The 14,179-nt window shown below is 43.1% G+C and overlaps 1 protein-coding gene and 1 pseudogene across 1 annotated transcript; one reads left to right on the forward strand and one right to left on the reverse strand.

The window, feature by feature from the left end:
* Nucleotides 1-120: 120 nt before the first annotated feature.
* Nucleotides 121-1,999, reverse strand: LOC149282565 (cyclin-G1-like). The gene is made up of 5 exons (XM_089498048.1): nt 1,736-1,999; nt 1,363-1,616; nt 1,137-1,215; nt 899-997; nt 121-312 (listed from the first exon to the last, which is right to left on the reverse strand). The coding sequence occupies exons 1-5, from the start codon at nt 1,997-1,999 to the stop codon at nt 121-123; spliced, it is 888 nt and encodes a 295-aa protein (XP_089354174.1).
* An 8,720-nt stretch (nt 2,000-10,719) lies between these two features.
* Nucleotides 10,720-13,537, forward strand: LOC149282566 (uncharacterized; annotated as a pseudogene).
* The last annotated feature ends 642 nt before the right edge of the window (nt 13,538-14,179 follow it).

Raw genomic sequence — 14,179 nt, forward strand, 5'->3', positions numbered from 1 at the left:
ATAATGAAATTACTACTATTAATAGAAATTACAACCTGTGTATGAGGTTTTGTTTTTTTTTTAACACAGGAAAATGTTTTACAATGTATTCCTTAAAATACCTTTATTTTAATTATTTTTTTAGGAACCCGACTCTGGAATTGTGGGGAGATGTGCTATCCTGTAGTAACTGTGTTTCAGTTGCCTTGCGGTGCGCCCAGACACAATCCATTTGAGCTTCTGGACATTTGGTTTGGAACATCTGCTTGTAGAGTATTCTGCCAGGCACTTAAATACCAGTTCCTTCCAACATAACAAATCTCTACAGCTGATCTATAACAGAAACAACAAATTACTTGTTTTACAAGGTACCAATGAGAAATGAAAAACATGGGTACTAAAAGAAAAAAAAAAACAGACAACCTCTACTTACAATTATATGGTTAACACTTTAGATATTTGCTACTGCATGTGCAAGTCCTCATCAAGATTAAGGGTGACATTTTGTCAAGAGGCTTCAGAAATCACATCTGAGATATAATGGGTACCAAGAATGTATGATGAAGTAGCCAGCACCATGTCAGTAACGAGTTATCCACACTGCATTGTGACAAACAGACCAGATTACATTCCTAGGTGTACCATATAATGAGGTGAACGGTGTTGAAAACAAATTGGGCTTTAGCTAAAAAAAAACACACAAGTTTGATATAGGAAAAGATACACACACTTCTCTTCAGCAGTAACTACTAGAAACTGTCAGGAATGGTGCAAGCCAGAGAAGGATTGTGGATATTGTACATGATATAAACCAGTCACCCCATGCTGGGACAAGACGCAAGGAACCAACAAAGCAGAAGCTCCAACTTAAGCTTTCAATGGATGCACATTATAGCAAACGCTGGAAACATTTTGTTACCTTTGAATATTCTCGAAGATACTCTATTGCATCGTTAAGTTCGAACAACTTTTGTTCCTGAACTTCAAGTGCCAATACAGACAGGGCCAGCGCAGAGGGCTGTGTATAAAAGAAAGCGTTATGGTCATAATTCCAGAGTGCACAATTCATTTCATCACCATTTTAATGTATTGAACTGTCTCATATTAAAGTTAATAAATGCTACACATCTATACATCTCTTATCTCACTCCACTTACCTTTGCTTTTGAAAATCCAATTGTACAGTGACAAGCCTTAAGTTGCGTTTCAATCTTCTCCAACATAAAGAGCTTTTTCCTAAATAAAGTGGGAAAAAGTGTTAAATGGAAACAAAATAACTGTAGCAAGGTTTTTTTGGTTTTTTTTGTAAAAAACCCGCTTGAAGCAAACTGCTTGAACATTGTTTTTAAATTTACAATTTTAAATACACACAACATACATTACCTTTCAATAGTTAAGTTCTCATAAACAAGGGAATGGTATAGCTGTAAGAGATGGCATGCAGTGGTTGCTTTCACTTTCCAGCCCAGCTTCTCCAAAACAATCTTTTCCATTCTCATCATGTCAAATACTGTGAACTTGTACTGGCTAATTCTTATTAAGTCTGTTGCCAAAGGAACATTTCTTTCCTCTTCTGTTGCTTTTACAGAGAGATAGAAACAGGTGAGTCCAACACAGCCTAAGTGCTTTGGTTGTATCTAGGAGAGAAAAAAAAGCTAATTTATATTAAATATAATATATTTATATTTTATATACACACACATATAGAGTGATTAATCTGACCTTTACACTAAATTTATGCTAACAATGCACTCACTTTCATTTTTGATAAGAACCGGTCCATAAGGTTTACAGCCAAAGAGAACGTTTCAGTACTGAAACCAAAGAACTGAGTTAAGCTTAGCAAATCCTTCACTTCAAAATCACGAAGTCTAGCAGTCATCCGAAGGCCATTGTCGTGAGCAGTTTCGATAAGACGCAAGCCACAAGCCTTGGGCTGGTTTTTCAGCTCCTGCTCCAAGAGTGAGTTCAGCTGGCAAAGAAGGTCCTGAGCTTCTGATGTTACAAGTGTATCAATCATCTAGAAGAAAATAAAAAGTAAATAAGTGGGATTACGTATGTTATTTAATGTAGTTAAGATTTTTTTTTTTAATATTGTAGGAACATTTATATAGCAGTTACAAGTAGTGCCAAGTATGCTAAAACTTGGCTTGTAACAATGAGCGCACACAATACCCGATTTCACCAAATTTAGGAACCGTCTAACCGAGCTGACCCAGGGACGCTTTAACTATTAACCCTTTAATGGCCCATCACGTCTATGTAGTTGTGTACAAAATGGCTCTAATGACAGTCCTCGTGGAAAGCTCGATTTGTCATTAATTAAGCATACACGTAATGGAGTCAATGACAGTTGAAGCAGGCATATCAACCATACTGGCAGCAAAGGCACCAATTAAGGAGTATTAGATACGATCACATCAGTGTTCAATATGAAAGAATCAGCTCCGGGCTGTGACCGAGAATCTACCCCTTCACCCTTAAACTGGGGCAACAACGAGAGACAGACTATGGATATGCCCCAATTAAAAATACTAATACAACAGGGCTAATGGCACTGGGTTTATTTATTGCGTATGACACACAGCAAAAAGTCTTCATAAAACAGGGCGCCATGGACACCGTCCTTAAGGTTATACAACGGCGTATTATAACGTAATAGTTCCGACCAATGGGAAGCTGCGCAGAATGCAGAGGTCACGCCTATCTTTGAAATGTCCTGCCTGCCAGCTCCGCCTCGTCAATCAACCAGGGAACTTTGACAGCGCCACACCCCCTGTACGACAGACAGGCAGTCCCGCCTCCCAATCGCACAGGACAAGCCCGGACTTGTCTACGGCACAGGCCTCGAAAATTGGTGTAGGTTGAGGCCTAGCTTAGTATCCAGCAGCCGGTAACCCACCAAACAGCCTGTCACACGCACTGGGCACCCCGCAGAAAGCAACTTATTCCAACCAATTCCACAGCGACACGATGCCCTACTCAATGAACGCGGCTCAGTCAAAGTTACATAAAAAAAAAAAAACCAAGTTATTTTTCGCCATAAAATTTCCGTTTCCCCACGAAAGCCATTTACCCGAGTCTATTCCCTGTGATTGTTACGAAAGAAAAATTACGCAAAACGGCATTCGAATGTTTAGCCTAGAAGGTGACATTTAAGAAACAGCTATAGTCATTTTATATAAGTGCGTGAAATTAGTACATGTCAGCCGCACACAATAACGATTCTGCGGAACATACGAGAAGAAACCGGCTCTTACCTCTATTTACGGTGCAGGGAGGTCGATCCTTTATGTTACTTTAAAAGTCACTTCGTTGGAGATCTTTCAGCAAATGTTTCTTTTCCTTCTAGTTACGGTCTTGAAAACTAACTTCCTAATACAAGATATAGAAGAGATGAAATGTAGAAGCTTCCCTCACCCGACGCGAGACACCCATGCAGTACTTCCCTTACTCAGCTGACTAACGCAAAATCCCCAGGCAGTCAGCTATATAGGAGCGCACCCAACCAACCCTATTCAGTCTATTGGTTCTCGCTATGGTTCAATCACAGGCCTTTGCCATTTATGTCAAGTGGATTTGCAGCGCCATCTGCTGGATGTTATCGGTAATCTTTTGTATGCCTTTTGCAGTTTTCATTTATGTCTGCTATGCATCCCGCCTCCCGAGTCTCTTGTTAGGAGCTACAGTGTCACTTTGGGGCCAAATGTCACTGCCTCCCCCGTCTTCATCCTTCCATAATTTCCCTCGTATCTGGGAGTATAGCATGTTTGGCAGGTTAGTGGACAGTACTCTGACTTTAATAAATAATAAATTGCAAACCAAAATGTGGGATTAATATACCCACATAAAAATCTTTTATTATACCATAATAAGAAAAGAAGTGAAAAGCACCTTTACATAAATAATTCATATAAAAATACATAGAAATATATTAGCAATAAATTAATGGCAGGACACTACACAATCATATAGCAATATATTGCATACACATAAAAAAACAAATAACTAAGTGAACTCACTTAGACTTCTAAAGATATTACCGTATTTGCTCGATTATAAGACGAGGTTTTTTTCAGAGCAAATGCTCTGAAAAATACCCCTCGTCTTCTAATCGGGGTCGTCTTCTAATCAGACCTCAAATAGAGTCTGATTAGGAGACTAAGATCCAGATCCCCCGCACCGCTGCAGGGGACCTGGATCCTCCTGTCCCCCCCCCCCCATCATACACACACTTACCGGTGCTTCCTGCTGTATTGCCGGGGCAGCGGGTTGACGTCTACGCGATCCGCGTAGACAACGTCCGCTGCAGCCGGAAGGAGGTGTGGCTAGCAGCGGGGGTTGTCTGCGTCCGTCGCGCAAACCTTCCCCGACTGTCAGAGATCAGAGTTCCCCGCACCGGTGCGGGGAACTCTGATCTCTGACAGCCGGGGAAAGTATACGCGACGGACGCAGACAAACCCCCGCTGCCAATTCCACCTCCTTCCGGCTGCAGCAGAAGGCGACGTCAACCCGCTGCCCCGGCTGGAAGCACCGGTAAGAGAGGGCTGAGAGGGGAGGGGAGGGGAGAGTGTGTGTGTGTGTGTTAGTTAAATGGGGGTATAGGGTGTGTGTGTGTGTGTGTTAAATGGGGGCATAGGGCATTTCTGGAGTGGCGTTAAGGGGGCATTTAATAGAGCACTCTGCCTCCTGAAATGCCTTATACACCTATATGCCACTCTGCCCCATAATATGCATTTTAACCCCCTAAATGCCAGAGTGGCATATAGGGGTATAAGGCATTTCTGGAGGCAGAGTGCTCTATACAATGCCTTTTAACTCCCTTAATGCCACTCTGCCTCCTGAAATGCCTTATACCTCCCTATATGCCACTCTGCCCCATAATATGCATTTTAACCCCCTAAATGCCAGAATGGGATATAGGGGTATAAGGCATTTCTGGAGGCAGAGTGGCATATAGGGGTATAAGGCATTTCTGGAGGCAGAGTGGCACATAGGGGGTCAAAAGGCATACCATGGGGCACAGTGGCATATAGAGGGTTAAAAGGCATATCATGGGCCACAGTGCCATATTGGAGTGGCAAGCCTGGGGGCAGATGTGCGTAACTGGGGGACAGGTTGGAAAATACAAGAAATAAAAACAAAAAAAATATTTTTCTCAATCATAGCTTTTATTAAAAAAAAATAGTTTACATGAATTAACATTTACTGGTAAAACTTTTTTCCTTTAGGGTCGTCTTATATTCAGGCTTTTTCTTTTTTTCCTAAGTTAATATTCAGATTTTGGGGGGTCGTCTTATAATCAGGGTCGTCTTATAATCGAGCAAATACGGTATTATGGCCCCAGGCAGGAACACCGTGGAAGGATTTCACGGGAGGAGGATAACATCTTGCCTCTTTACAGATCATTGGTAAGACCTCACCTTAAATATGCGGTACAATTCTTGGCACCGGTCCTTAAAAAGGACATTACGGAACTAGAAAAAGTGCAAAGGAGGGATACAAAATGAATAAGGGGATTGGTAGATACTAGTTAAACTTATATACACTGGAGAAACGGCATCTTAGAGGGGATATGATTATTATATAAATATATGCAGGGCTGATATAAAGAGCGCTTCAGTCACCTGTTCATTAACAGAAATGTACAAAGAAGAGGTCACCCTCTGAGACTGGAAGAGTGGAGATTTAATAGACTTCAAAGGAATGGATTCTTTACAGTGAGGACAATGGAGGTATGGAATTCACTGCCAAGGGGGTCTGGCTTTTTTTTTTTTTTTTAGAAAGGCATGACATACAGGGATATAAATAGAATTAATATTTTAGAGCTTCTTGATCCAAGGAGAAATCCGATTGCCTTTTGGAGTCAAAAAGGAATTTTCCCCCTAATGGCAGAATTCGAAGTAGCTTAATTAGGGTTTTTTTGCCTTATTTTGGATCAAGAGTAGGAAGGTTCCGTAGAAAGGTTGAACTTGATGGACTTAGGTCTTTTTTCAACCTTATGTACTTTGTAACAATGAAATTAAATCAGAAATAAACGCCCTGAATGCAACACGTTTTAGTCCCACTAGCAACTGACATATTAGTGATCCCTTATGCCTTCACTCAAATGAGCACACATCTTGGTGATAGATACCATGTATCAGGGCCCGCACCAAACACTACTAAAAGAGAAGGCATTATAGTATGAAGGGGACCATTATAACAAGGTTAATCAAAAAAATGAACCATTTTATCTCATTTTATTGGATGAGACTTAATTTACCGTAGAGATTGATAAATACTCAATACAGCAGTCTTTTATGCATCGGCAAAAGCTTACTCCTTCTAAATATTGTTTAATATTGAGGCCGTGCTCAAAAACACAGGAGTCACACAGAGTAAATCAATGCCGCTTTAAGGTTGCTATAAAGGTATCGATAGATAACACTCCATTTTCATAAAAATTAGATGGGACCCTCATTAGATGAAAATTAATCCAGTGTTTTTGATATGCCTGTTTTTTTTCGTTAGGCTTACAAACTTTCTAAAATTAATTGGCAAGTGAGTTTTACATAAGTATGTTAACCCCTTCGCGACTGGGACGTACCTGCGGAGCATACTAGGTACGGCATCCCAAAAAAATGCCCCACGTGTTGATCGCGGGAGTGCTGCTGCCGTCTGCCCAGGTGCCTGCATGGGCAGGCCAATATGCCCCTAACTAGATTCCTTGAGCTCTCTACTTTTTGGAAATATATAGTTTTAGGGGGTTAAAATGAAATATGGGATGTCTACAGTGTCTCAGATGAGACCTGGAGCCAACAAACTGATCTGTCAAAAATTCCATGTTTAAAAACTGTAATGCGCGTGTTCCAATTTTGAACCTGCAGTGCCAAAGAGACATGCCCTACCCATGCATATGGGGTATTCCTGTACTCGGGGGGTCTTTCTAACTACAAATCACAAGTTGTTTCAATAATTTCATGTACCCAGGGGAAAAAATACTGAAATACTGTGTTTGGATAGAATCAGTGGCGTCTCCAGCTTTCATATTTAGGAGGGTCACATGGGGGGCCAAGGACCAAAGTAGGGGGGCAATTATAAAACGCTACATTTACACTATATATATAAATATATATATATATGTATACACACGCATTACGCATGCATTTTTAACTACATAATTTGTACTTATCTCTTTTAAGTCCACAATTGAAAGATGATTTCAAAATTATAACAGCTAAACTGGCATTGTACCATTATCTCATGGAGTCCATCGCGCATACACCCTCCAGCTGTCAGAGATCAGAGTTCCCCGCAGCTTGGTGTGCCGGCACACCGGGAAATGTCCCAGTTTCCCGGCGGTGGGCCGGGTCATTTAGTATAGCGTTTCAATTGGGGGGGCACACGGGGGAACACAGCATAATGTGGGGGGGGCCATGGCATCTTTGAAATCGGTTAATTCAATTTACCCCATCAAACAATATATTTTTGAAAACTAGACACCCCAGGGTATTTCAAATGGTGGTATTTTAACCCCTTTTATGCACTAATTTTACCACCAGCCTATGTAAAAAATTGTACATCCCAATATGTGTTCAGCAACATCTTTTGATTACAGTGATACCACCCATGCATCGGTTTGTCTGGTGTTTGGGGGCTAAAAAGCCACATTTGGGAAGTGTGTTTTTCCCCATTTTGGTCAGTCTAAAACCATTCATTTTTTTAAAATTAGACACCCCTTGAGTATTTGAAATGCTTTTATTTTAACACTTTCTGTGTCAAGAAGTTTGGGAAGATACAGCTCTAATTTTAGCACTTGCTATTTTATTAATAATAAACTTTATTTTTTTATTTTATTTATTCTATTTGGACTTTTTTTTACATTTTGCTGGAACTGGATGGTTCCTCTGATGGTAACATCACTGCATAATTATTTTAATGGGGTTGGTGTTCGGTGTCTCTGAATGCCTCGCTATGGAGGCATTTCAGCAACACTATTGAAGTGTTGCCTCCTAAAATCTTTTTAAAATGGGCGTCCACCGCCATACAGTGTCTTCACTACACGTACACCCCGGGGTTTATGTGGAGCTCAACAGGCAGCTAAACACCCTCCTACAAGTCAATAAATGAGACTAGGTTGAAGTCTGTAGCTTTATTAACCAGCCGTAGGGATGGGGTAAAACTAAGGGAAAAACAGAATGATGCAAACTGTAAGAATAGAGAATACATAAAATATTACACCATTACAAAAATACAGTTGACAAAGCATGTTACCAAGTGTGATAGGCCATATGTAAGTAAGCCAGACTGGAAACTATCTAAAAGTCAGCTATTAATATAGAAATATAACAAATATAACATAAATAAAGTGTCTCTTCAGCAGTGAGGTGGCAAGGCTTTGTACTTGCCTCCATTCACATTTATAAAGGTCTTTAGTGCCGAATTCTCCCGCTGGAGCACCAATAGAGGTAGTCTCTTGAGTAAGCAGCATGATGGGTGTAAGGATTGCTGGATCTTTGGGGTCATTTGAGATCAGAGTCAAAGGTCTGGCATTAATAATGGCTGATACTTCTGCCATGAAAGTAATTCGGCACTCATGAGTAAGTCTACAGTACCTACTCTCCCAAGCTCCTACCATGTGAGAGGAATGTGGTGGATTAAAGGTCCAAGTGCAACCTTGCTCGCTCAGGTATCTTTCTACACTGGTAGTGTCCACATTTGAAGAAATTTGTAGTTCTCTAGCTGCTCCAACAAAGTTTGAGCCTCTGTCAGAGCGAATATGTTTCATAGGACCTCTGATGGCAACAAAGCGTCTAAGAGCTTTTATGAAGCTAGATGTGTCCATGGACTTGATCACCTCTATGTGGACAGCTTGGCTAGACATACAGGTGAATATTACTGCTCAGCATTTACTGTTTTCAAGGCCTCCTCTCGTGTGTCGGGTAGTGACAGACCAAGGACCAATACATAGAGGCCAACGTTGGTGAAGGGAGGATCTGTACTAAGCCTGTCAGATGGAAGATTATCATTTTCTGTGTTTGAAAAATACCACAGAGCTTGCGACAGGTAACACATTTGAAAATACATCTGCTCACAAATCTTTTCGCTCCAAGTATGCACAGTCCAGCAGCTCTTAAATCCCCTTCTGTAAATAGTCGACCCTGATGTTTTGTCTGATCATGGTAATGTTGCACAAGCAAAGAAGAAATGTGGTGATGACCCGGGATTAATACAGGATGTTTCTCTAAGGCGGCTGTCACACCAACTTGGGTAGTGCATACATGGACTTGCTACTTGGTAGAGATGGTATGGCCAATTTCAGTATGATAGGGGTTAATTTGATTGTACAGTCATGTGGTGCCAAAAGGTCTTGTGAGATAAATGTGTCCTTTGAAGCTCGGACTCCAACTGGGGCCTTCTACAGGGTGTTAGGTCCTGCAGTGGAGCTGCCGTTTTGTCTAGGTTCAAATGTAGACGACCATATGCCTGTTTCCCCCTCATAATACTGGATTCTTTGATATGCTAAGTGACCACTAGCAGTCAGGAAAACCATCTCATATCCAGGTCATATCCAACACATATCAATAATAACTCATATATTCATTATCATACTCCTTGTGTGCATACCTAGAACGGGGAAAGTGCAGCCTACAAAAAGAGTACAAACATGACAGCGCAACGTAAACGGTTTGGAAGGAATTGTGAAGTCTATGATGGTCAGTCATATGTAGCAAGTGTGACATATCTATAGACTTCACAATTTACAGGAAATTCATAAATGCATGAATTATGGCTGTGGCGAGCACAGGAGGGACGATAAAATGAAAATAAGTTATTTTGACTGATATGTTTCCACTACTCAAGGGGGAGGTCACTTATGGTACACCTTCCCTCTGCTTATACCACCTCTGGGCCGGCTTGGAAACTCGAGATGAACTGGGAAAGAGTATAAAGTTAGTGAAAGAAGATTGGTCAGTGTGCTTACTAGGGGCCAAGATCTAATTTTGAGTAAGTCGCCATCTTTCCTTGCCGGAGCCCTACGGACAGAAAACTGTTACTTGACCATTCAGTGAGTAGTTAGGTTTTCTGTAATTTTCTCCTTTTTATTTTATCTGTTGGTGTAAATAATCTGTTTATCATCTTTTTTGTATGCACTGTGATTTTTTTATTCATAATAAATATTCGTTTATTAAGTTCTGCCTTTGTCTGGTAAAGACTCACGTTACCTGAAGAGACCGTTTTATTGGTAATTTTAAATCACATAATTATTGTGTTAAAATATACTGTGTGGGTTTTTTTAGTCTGATTCGTTTGGGGTACCAAGGCACCCCATTTCTAAATTGTCTTGGTGGTGGCAGCGTTATTTTGATATTTGTTATATCATTATAGTTAATTGCGGGTGGTATTAAGGGTGGATATTTGTATTTTTATCACTATTTCCGGTCTAGTGCAGACAGATAGTGAATTTTAACCCTTTTACCACCAGAACCAAGTCACGCGCACGCTTGGAGTAGAGTGCGTTCGTGACAAATTGGTGGCACAGCGGTGGGATAGTTAAAAAGATTTTTTCCATCTTTTTCGGTACCAGATTTCAGTGTTGCTGGATTTGCTAGTTAATCCAGACACTAAAAAGAAATTGTTTCTCAATTTCCAAAGGCTGAACTCAATGCATACTTAGTATATTTACACCTCAACAGTCCCCCCCCCCTCTTTGTTTTTCTTTTCTTTTGCTATCATTTGTTTGGGCCGGTGTGATAAATGGAATACCAAACACAGTCCAAGAGTGCTCTGGAGCAACGTTGCCGTGAACAATGTATTCCCATCCGGGGAAAATCAAAGGATGAACTTATTCAAGCGCTTGTGGACTATGATATGCAACAAGCAGCGCAAAGTGATGCTGCAAACACTTCTGAGGGAGGCATGGTCACACGGGAGATACCTGCAGCTGATGTCGGTGACGTGCCAAGATCTGGAGATCCCTTGGACTCTTATCTACAAACTGTTTTCAAATACGTGGACTCAGCAGATGCAAACCTCAGACTGCAGCTTATCCTTAAATATCAGGAGGCTGCAGAGCGCCAGGCCGAGAGAGAGACTGCAGAGCGCCTGGCTGAGAGAGAGACTGCAGAGCGCCTGGCTGAGAGAGAGACTGCAGAGCGCCTGGCCGAGAGAGAGAGGGAAGCTGCAGAGCGCCAGGCGGCAAGAGAGCATGAACTAAAACTGGCAGAGTTGGAGAGGTTAAGTGCCTCACCTATCAGTGTGGTTTCAAGAGACTCTTCTGCACCCAAACCACGTGCAGAGAATTTTCCCACTTTGGACAGAGATGGGGATCTGGATGTTTTTCTGCGCAGTTTTGAAAAGGTTTGCAGGCAGTACCAATTACCAAAAGACCAGTGGGCAAAGTACCTCACCCCTGGTCTCAGAGGTCCTGCACTGGAAGCATTTGCAGAGCTACCAGCAGAATCTGACCAGGACTATGAGGCAATTAAGGCTGCACTGCAGAGACGGTACAACCTTACCCCTGAGGTGTACCGAAAGAAATTCCGGACTTTGCAAAAGCGTTCCACTGAGAGCTACACTGCAGTTGTGGGACACCTGACGACGGCATTCCGGCAGTGGATTAGAGGGCTGGAGATTACAACCTTAGAAAGCTCTGAAGATCTGATCATCAAGGAACAGTTTCTGTAGCTGTGCCCAGCCAATGTACAAGAATGGCTGCTGGACCGGGAGCCCAAAACAGCATTGGAAGCGAGTGAGCTGGCTGATTTCCACACCGCCAACCGAGCACAATCGGACCGGAGCAGAGGTTTTACTACGGGAGCATCCAGCTGGAAGACCACTACACCACGGCTTCCCACCACCCAGTCTACAATACCCTCTTCTGCGCCGGCTTCTACCTCAGGGAGAGGGGGAGCTAATGTCACTTCTACGCGTGGAGATATCCGCAGATGTTTCATTTGTAACAAAGTGGGGCACCTTAGTAATACGTGTCCTGATAAGAGGAAGCCTGCACCCCCATCTGGAGGGAGTCGCCCCTCGGGGTCACCACCTTCGGTGTTGTTCGTCTCCAGCACTGAGAACATCTCCAATGTGAATCTGCAACCTGTCACTGTGGGAAACAAGGTAACTGTGGGGCTCAGAGACACGGGGGCAGAGGTGACTCTTGTGCGTCCAGAGCTAGTGAGCTCCGAGGACTTTATTCCTGGCAAGACCTTAACAGTGCGGGGAATTGGGGGAGTACGTCCTGCGGTGCCAATGGCACGAGTATTTTTGGATTGGGGAGCAGGGAAGGGTGTAAAGGATGTGGGGGTATCAGATAACATTCCTACTAATGTGTTACTGGGTACTGATTTGGGTAGGCTGTTGTCAAAATATATGCCGGAGGATGATACTTGTGATTTATCCAGGTCTTCTAGGAGCCCTACCATAGAAAAGATAGTGTGTAACAATGTAGCAGGGCAACCTCATGGGGAGAGTGGGCAGAAGGGTTGTGCGTGTCCGTCTGTGCTAGAACCCGGAATGTCAGGTGCCGTGGGAGAAGGTGAAGGTTTCGCATCACTGGGAGGGAGGGCAGATTGAATCTGTGCCAGAACCAGGGATGTCTGAGGTGCCGTGTAAGAATGTGGAGGTTTTGCATCACTGGGAGGGAGGGCAGAGCGAATCTGTGCCAGAACCAGGGGTGTCTGAGGTACCATGTGAGAATGTGGAGGTTTTGCATCACTGGGAGGGAGGGCAGAGCGAATCTGTGCCAGAACCAGGGGTGTCTGAGGTGCCGTGTGAGAATGTGGAGGTTTCGCATCACTGGGAGGGAGGGCAGATTGAATCTGTGCCAGAACCAGGAATGTCTGAGGTGTTTTGTGAAAGTGTGAGAGGACCGCCCGACTGTGAAGAAGGGCAGAGAACGAGTGAATGTCCGTCTGTGCCAGATCCCAGAATGTTTGAGGTGCCGTTTGAGAACTTGAAGTTTTCGCATCACTGGGAGGGAGGGCAGAGTGACTCGGTGCCAGAACCAGGGATGTTTGAGGTGCTGTGTGAAAATGTGAGGGGGTCACCCTGTGAAGAAGGGCAGAGGGTGAGTGAGTGTTCCTCTGTGTCAGGATTAACTGGTTCCCAGGGTACTGTATGTATGCCTCCTTGAAGTGGAACAGGTGGAGTGACCGATGTTTCAACCATAGCTGTGGTAACCTGGCAGCAGAATAGGGGACAAAGAGAGGGCTTTTGTGCACCTGTGCCCATATTCTGTGGGACTACGAAGTCAGGACACAAGGGAGAGGGTGAAACTGGTGACCATTCTGTTATCCCTTACGAAGGGCCTACATGGTTTGGGAAGCCAGGGCGAGACACCCTAGCTACCCATCAAGTAGATTTGTTGGGGCTTGTAGCTATACCGAGCCGCATGGAGAACCAATCTGTTACTAAGGGGATGGACTATGCCCCTGGGTACCCTGAGACCAAGGCCTTATCCTGTAACAGAGCAGACAACGTAGCCGATGCTTTGAAAAGTACCTTCTGTAGGGTGGGTTTCCCAAAGAAATACTTTATCTTAGCCGGAAACTGTTACCCAGGGAAAGAGTAGGTAGGCGCAGAGATAAGCTTGTGGCTTAATCTCTGGGCCACCATCTTATTTGGGGGAGGTGTCACACCAACTTGGGTAGTGCATACATGGACTTGCTACTTGGTAGAGATGGTATGGCCAATTTCAGTATGAGAGGGGTTAATTTGATTGTACAGTCATGTGGTGCCAAAAGGTCTTGTGAGATAAATGTGTCCTTTGAAGCTCGGACTCCAACCGGGGCCTTCTACAGGGTGTTAGGTCCTGCAGTGGAGCTGCCGTTTTGTCTAGGTTCAAATGTAGACGACCATATGCCTGTTTCCCCCTCATAATACTGGATTCTTTGATATGCTAAGTGACCACTAGCAGTCAGGAAAACCATCTCATATCCAGGTCATATCCAACACATATCAATAATAACTCATATATTCATTATCATACCTCCTTGTGTGCATACCTAGAACGGGGAAAGCGCAGCCTACAAAAAGAGTACAAACATGACAGCGCAACGTAAACGGTTTGGAAGGAATTGTGAAGTCTATGATGGTCAGTCATATGTAGCAAGTGTGACATATCTATGGACTTCACAATTTACAGGAAATTCATAAATGCATGAATTATGGCTGTGGCGAGCACAGGAGGGACGATAAAATGAAAATAAGTTAT

This window comes from Sceloporus occidentalis, unplaced genomic scaffold (genome assembly GCF_023333645.1).
Source record: "Sceloporus occidentalis isolate IW3139 unplaced genomic scaffold, rSceOcc1.0.p SCAF_112, whole genome shotgun sequence".
Classification (NCBI taxonomy): Eukaryota; Metazoa; Chordata; class Lepidosauria; order Squamata; family Phrynosomatidae; genus Sceloporus; species Sceloporus occidentalis.